This window comes from Chiloscyllium plagiosum, chromosome 17, assembly GCF_004010195.1.
Source record: "Chiloscyllium plagiosum isolate BGI_BamShark_2017 chromosome 17, ASM401019v2, whole genome shotgun sequence".
Lineage (NCBI taxonomy): Eukaryota > Metazoa > Chordata > Chondrichthyes > Orectolobiformes > Hemiscylliidae > Chiloscyllium > Chiloscyllium plagiosum.
Window position 1 is genome coordinate 39,389,118 of NC_057726.1, and position 7,713 is coordinate 39,396,830.

The window sequence follows — 7,713 nt, forward strand, 5'->3', positions numbered from 1 at the left end:
CTCCCCCCTCTCCTCCCTGACCTATCACCTTCATCTCCTTCCCCACTGACCTATTGTACTCTATGCTACTCTATCTCCACCCCCACCCTCCTCTAGCTTATCTCTCCACGCTTCAGGCTCTCTGCCTTTATTCCTGATGAAGGGCTTTTGCCCGAAACGTCGATTTTGCCTGTCCTCGGATGCTGCCTGAATTGCTGTGCTTTTCCAGCACCACTGATCCAGAATTCCATCATCCAGTCAGCTTTATGACACCAGCTGATGGTATTACTGGCTGAAATCTGGCGTGATAGATCACATTTTGTTTCCCCATTGATTTTAACAAGATGCTCTTTCATTTAAACACAGACACTTAATACAGTCAAACAGCATGGAAACAGACCCTTTGGTCCAACTCGTCCATGCCGGCCATGTTCCCAAACGAAACTAGTCCCACTTTCCTGTGTTGGCCCATATCCCTCCAAACCTTTCCTATTCATGCACTTTTACAAACGTCTTTTAAACATTGTAACTGTACCTGCATCCACCACTTCCTTTGGCAGTTCATTCCACACACTAACCACTCTCTGTGTAAAAACAATTTCCCTCTTGACCTTTTTAAATCTTTCTCCTCTCACCCTGAAAATATGCTCCCTAGTTTGAATTCCCCATCTTAGGAAAAACATATTTGCTATCACCTTATCTATGCCCCTCATGAATTTATAAACCTCTATAAGGTCACCCCTCAACCTTCTAAGTTTCAGTAAAAAAAAATTCCCAGCCTATCCAGCCTATGTTTAAAACTCAAACCCTCCACTCCCAGCAACATTCTGCTAAATCTTTTCTCCAGTTTAATAATATCTTTCCTGCAACAGGGTGACCAGAACTGCACACAGCTCGACAGGTCTCACCAATGCCCTGTACAACCTCATTATACATCCCAACTCCGATACTCCAAGGTCTGAGCATGCTAAATACTTTATTAACCATCCTGTATGATGCAAATTTCAAAAAAATTATATACCTGAACCCCTATGTCACTCTGTTCTACAATGCTACTGTACAAATCCTTCCTTTGTTTGTTTTACCAAGCTTATCTAAATTAAACTCCAACTGCCACTCCTCAGTCTATTGACCCAAATGATCAAGATCTCTTGTAATCTTGGATAATCATCTTCACTGTTCACTGTATCACCAATCTTGGTGTCATCCGCAAACTTACTAACCAAGTCTCCTATATTCTCACACATAATTTATATAAATAACAAATAAAAGTGGACCCAGTAACAAGTCCTTTGCAACACTGCAGGTCATAGGTCTCCAGTCTGAAAAACAATCCTCTGCCATCACCCTCTGTCTTCTTTGTATCCAATTGGCAAACTCACTCTGAATCTCATGTGATCTAACTTTACTAATTAGTCTACCATGCAGAACCAAGCCATTATCAAGGACTTTAGTAAAGTCCAAGAAAACAATGTCTACCACTCTGTCCTTATCAATCCTTTTGGTTACTTCTTCAAAAAACTCAAATCTAGTTTGTGAGACACTATATCCCTCTCTAAATGCATGTAAATCCTAAATTTCAGAATCACCTCCAACAACTTATCCACCACTAGTCTATAGTTCCCAGGCTTCTCCTTACAGCCTTTCTTAAATAAAGGCACAACAGTAGCCACCCTCCAGTCCTCTAGCACTTCACCCATGGTTATTGATGTTACAGATATGGGTTTAGCAATAAAACTGAAGCCTATAACAAAATTTTATTATTCTATTTTGTTTTCAGTTATGTACATATAATACAAATTTAAAGACTTCAAAACACACGGTAAAATACAATCTCATTAATCCTAAAAGTCCTCCTTCACAGTACTCAAACATCACAGAGAATTCCTTTATTTTTCAAATCTGAAAGGCTTAATTTAACTGTTCCTTCAATTCCACATCTTGAGAGTCTGATACCCTCTTCCTGGTGCCTTTATACAACTGAGCTTAGAGTTTCTCAGCCTCAAATAATCTCTTCTGATTTATAACCAAACACTGCCAATCTGAAATTTTTAAGATAAACTGCTTACACTGATGCAACCTCTTTCCTAACAATCTTAAAATAACCTCCTTTTCTCAGGAGCAACATTTTTATCCATCTAACTTCAACTGAGCTTTCTACAAACTGCCTCAACTGAAACAAAAAAGCTTTTTTCTGAGTCATGGGTGATTTTCCTAAGCCTAATATTTTTCCGAATCTTTCCATCTGAGGGCTACACCACTGATTTTGTTCAGTATAAATTCTCCCAATGAAATCAAAATCCAATCTTCAGGAAGTCTCCAACACTGTTTTAAAATCAGCAGAGCTATAAAAATACCCACAACTTATCGAGCTCAAGTTTGAAACTCAAAAATATGAATTAAATTATAATAAATATTGATAAATCACACACTTCACATCACAGTTGCAAGAATTTATTTTTGCTATTACATATTGGAGATGTTGAAAAACTTGTGAGAAGATTCCTATGATCACTTTTTTTAAACAAACTTGAACAATTTGTTTTTAAATGTATTTCATGAGCTTCATAAAACTAAAAATTGGAGGAAATCTTGCTATTGTTTATAACTTTTTCTTATTGTTTATGGGATGAGAGTATCACTGGCTAGGTCAGTATTTATTACCTTCTTTAGTTGCCCAGAAAAAGGTGCAAGTCTTCTTGATGTGCTGCACCCATTGGAGTGCTGGGACTATTGGGACATCCACAGTTATAGGAAGAGAGCTCCTGGATTTTGACCCAGCAACTGTGAAGGAATGGCGATGTAATTCTATGATCGTATAGCGTGCGGCTTTGTGAGGAGCTTGTAGTTACTTGTGTTCCTTTGTATCTGTTGTTCTTGTCCTTCTCGAGGGTACAGGTTCTGAGCTTGGAAGGGACTGTCAGAGGAGCCTTGCTGAGTTACTGCAGTGCACCTCGATCACATAGTGCTGCCACTGGTGATGAAGGGAATAAATGTTGAAGGTAAATGGAATCCCATTTCTCAGCGCTTGGCCCATAGCCTACACTGGTATTGCATTTTAAGTGTTCAATGAAATATTCCTTAAAAATTGCTCAATTGTGGAATTAATTTGTGTTTTCATAGCTCAACAAAGTAACTTAAAATAAAAATCTAAGAACAATTAAAATTTAAAAAATGTATTGAAGTATATTTTTAGTGTAAAATAAATTGGCAATAATTAGGAATTATTACATCATTCAAAATTCAGCTAATTTTGATGTGGAAGCCCAAAGTTTTCCTGGCACTTTTTGTAGGTAGCTAGTGGTAAGTAAGTGCTGCAAATATCACAGATTTCTACGTTTCATTGATGAGTTTATCAGTAAGGAAGCAGTTCAGCAAATGTATGGGGCAGTTACATACATCAGATAATGAATTCCTGACTTTGCTTTTATGTGTGAAGGCCATAACTCCTTTTTACACATAATAACAGTGAGCACTTAGTTATTATGACCACAAATTCAGGCTATGGCATTAATTCATATAGCTGTACTACACAAAATTGTTATGTGTCAAAAACAACCACACCTCTTCAGCCTACTCAAAGCAAATTAAATCACTTTGTGGTAGCTCTGAAAGTTAAATATATTCTTATATGTCTGCCTTCTGCACCATTACATTTTATTATAGCGAGTAAGGAAAATATTCTCTTTTCCTGGGTTTCCTCCTCAAATACAACTTTAATTCCTTCTCTGTTCCCTGTGCTGAATTCTCTGACATTTAAACCAGGTAATTTCATAGCAGATAATGGTACTGTGGGATTGCCTTTAAATATATTGCTTCAAAACACTACACACAATTTTTACTAGTTATGCAGTATTATGAGAAATATGCTCTTAAAGTCAGGAATAATGATATTGCTTCGATAGAATTTAGTTCACTATTAGAATAACATTGTTGCCTGAAACTGTTCAAAGAGCAGGAAAAGTTTGAGACAAAATCTGCAGAACATAAACTCAATGATAATTTTCAGTTCAAGAATTTCAATTCATATTTATTTATTTTAATTTGTAGTTTGAAGCTAAGTCAGCTTTAAGGATAACAGTAAGAAAACAAAACTTGATATGAGTGAAAACATCATGGCTTAACTAGAATTCATAGAACAGAATCATAGTGTGGAAACAGGCTTTCAGCTCAACAAGTCCACATCCACCCTCCAAAGAGCATCCCACCCAGACCTGTTCCCCTATTACTCTACATTTACCTCTGACTAATGCAGGAGAAAGTGAGGACTGAGATGCTGGAGATCAGAACTGAGAGTGTGGTGCTGGAAAAGCACAGCAGGAATGACCTAATGAAGGGCTTATGTCCGAAACATCGATTCTCCTGGTCCTCAGATGCTGCCTGACCTGCTATGCTTTTCCAGCACCACATTCTTGACCCTGACTAATGCACCTAACCTACACATCCCTGAACACTATGGGCAATTTCACATGGCCAATCCACCTAACCTGCACATCTTTGGATTGTGGGAGCAAACTGGAGTACCCGGAGGAAACCCACGCAGACACTGGGAGAATGTGCAAACTCCACACAGTCGCCAGAGGATGGAATTGAATCCAGGTCACTGTGAGGCAGCAGCACTAACCACTGAGCCGCTGTGCCACCCCACAGTTTAGAAGGAGTGGTATGTGGTGAATATATCTTTGAAAAATAAATTGTATGAGAAAAATAAGACAGCTACTATGGGGGTTAACACACATATAACATTTACATGAACAATGAAGTCTTGATGTTAATTAAGGAAGGTAACGATGGACATTAGAGTGCACTGGAAGAGAACACAGGAAAATCAAGACAAAATCAGGAGATGGGTCAGACAGGTAGACTTTAGAGCAAGAAAGAAATAATTACTGTTTTTTCAAAGCGTACAGTTCACAGTAGTGTGGCTACAACATATTTTGTGACTGAGCACATAAAGTTGTGAAATAAGCTTAAAAGCTGGTGCACTTTGGTGGCCTGCCTTATGCAGCTTGGACTTTGGACACCAGATGTGAACTGCTGCATTTAAAAGTTCCATCCAGCAAGCTGACATGGATGTGAATGCTTAGTGTTTGCATGTTTATTATGATTTGATACATGAACTTAAGGCAGAACCAACTTTGTTGTAAATAAAACATTGAAATTACAGATATAATAATCACAGATCGATTAATTAATAAGATGAACCAGAGTAGTCACATCTAACACTGAATTTGAAATTAAGTAATGTAAAATCTCTGTTGAGTGAGGGATTGTTAAAACTGAATGACTATATTTTATTGAGGGCTATTCAGAAACCATTCCTGGTTGCTATTTGTAGACTTAGTTCCAAATACAATACCTTATTGAAGTACCTCCAGTCATAGCAGTTCAATTCATCTTTATTCCTTTTAAGCGATTTGAAAAAATTATTTATGGCAAGCACATTAGTGAAAATAAACTGCAAAAATAAGTTACATTAGACCCAAATTTTAACTTTACGTACCTGATGCATTTTTAAGATACCCATTTGCATCTGCAGTTGTGTACATGATATATGGCCCAGGCTGATTCACACCAAACGGCTACAGGAAGAAAAATAAATAAGTTTACACACTTTGTACATACAACGTAGCAAATAATGCTTTACACAAGTGAAATCTGAGCAACTGATCAAATTTCTTCTTATTAAGAGAAAGCACTTAATCCCATTGGGTTGTATTAGGTGCTTGTACCATCAACAACTTGAAACATGTTTTTCCAATTTTCCTTAAATGATATAACCTGTTCTGATAATCTGTATAAATTAATACTTCCTAAAACCTTTCCTCACTCAATACTTTTAAATAACTTCTGCAGTCAGAGGAAACATACAGGGGCCTGGGGGAGAACTCTCTTGAAGTACTATGTGCAGTTTTGGTCTCCCCTTTTTAAAACAAAAGGTTACTCTGGCCATGGAAGAAATGCAACAAACATTTACTAGACTGACTCTTGGGATGACAGAACTGAAGCGTGCAGAGAGAATGGATCAGTTAGGACTATATTCACTGGATTTTAGAAGAATAAAGAGGGATCTCATAGAAAGCTATAAAATTCTGACAAGGAAAACATAGGAATTATGTTCTTGATGATTGGGGAGTCATTTTAAGAACATAAGATATAACGGCAGGAGAGAACCAGTTAACACATTGAATATTGAACAGGTTCAATGATGCTAACTCTGCTTTCTAAGCAGTATTTTTCACTACCCTGAGAGATCACAATTCTCTCAATGAGCCTCGAATATATTCAACAGCTGAGCATCCACAACCCTCAAAAATTGATAAATGCTATGTGAAAGATTTTCTCCTAATTTCAGGCCAAAAAGAATGACCTCTTGAGACTGTGCCTGATTTTTCTTCAAGGGGAAATAAGAACTCAGTGAACCACCTTGTCAAGCGTCTTCAGAATCATGTACATTTCAGTGACATCTAAAGTCCAGAACCTCTCATCACAGGACAACTTTTATTTCATCACAGGAAGCAATTCAGTTGATGTTGTACTGCCTCCATTGTAAGTAAATCATTTCATAAATATGAAAACCAAAACTGCACAATATTCTATGATTAGTCCCACCAAAGCCTCATACAAGCATTGCTCCCTTTTTCTTATATTTCCATTCTCTTGCAATAACAACTAACATGTCACTTGGCTTCCTAATTGCTTATTGTACCTAAATGCTGGCTTTCTGTGTTGTACAAGTACAGGTACACCCAAGTTTCTGAATATTAACATTTAAAACTTTCATGGTCTTTAAATAAAACATTCTTGTTTTCTTTTCATATTAAGGTGACTAATATCACACTTGATCAATACCTTGTTGCCTACTTCTTTATCTTTCGCTATCTCTTTGCAACTTTTTTGTCTCCCCCTTATTCGCACATAGTTATGTCTCAGCATAGGGTCATAGAGATATACAGCATGGAAACAGACCCTTCGGTCCAACCCGTCCATGCCGACCAGGTATCCCAACCCAAACTAGTCCCACCTGTCAGCACCCGGCCCATATCCCTCCAAACTTTTTCTATTCATCTACCCATCCAAATGCCTCTTAAATGTTGCAATTGTACCAGCCTCCACCACTTCCTCATTCCATGCACGTACATGTACTACCCTCTGCGTGAAAAGGTCGCCCCTGAGGTCTCTTTTATATCTTTCCCCTCTCACCCTAAACCTATGCACTCTAGTTCTGGACTCCCCAACCCCAGGGAAAAGACTTTGTCTATTTACCCTATCCATGCCCCTCATAATTTTGTAAACCTCTAAGGTCACCCCTCAGCTTCTGACGCTCCAGGGAAAACAGCCCCAGCCTGTTCAGTCTCTCCCTGTAGCTCAGATCCTCCAACCCTGGCAACATCCTTGTAAATCTTTTCTGAACCCTTTCAAGTTTCACAACAACTTTCCGATAGGAAGGAGACCAGAATTGCTCGCAATATTCCAACAGTGGCCTAACCAATGTCCTGTACAGCCGAAACATGACCTCCCAACTCCTGTACTCAATACTCTGACCAATAAAGGAAAGCATACCAAACACCTTCTTCACTATCCTATCTACGTGCGACTCCACTATGAACCTGCACTCCAAGGTCTCTTTGTTCAGCAACACTCCCTAGGACCTTACCATTAAGTGTATAAGTCCTGCTAAGATTTGCTTTTCCAAAATACAGCACCTCGCATTTATCTGAATTAAACTCCATC

The 7,713-nt window shown here is 38.2% G+C and overlaps 1 protein-coding gene across 1 annotated transcript in view; it reads right to left on the reverse strand.

The window, feature by feature from the left end:
• itfg1 (integrin alpha FG-GAP repeat containing 1) overlaps positions 1-7,713 on the reverse strand; it is a 238,056-nt gene that overhangs the window by 28,116 nt on the left and 202,227 nt on the right. The window contains exon 14 of the mRNA XM_043706920.1: positions 5,483-5,561. Coding sequence (XP_043562855.1) covers positions 5,483-5,561 — 79 coding nt within the window. The remainder of the gene's footprint in view (positions 1-5,482; positions 5,562-7,713) is intronic.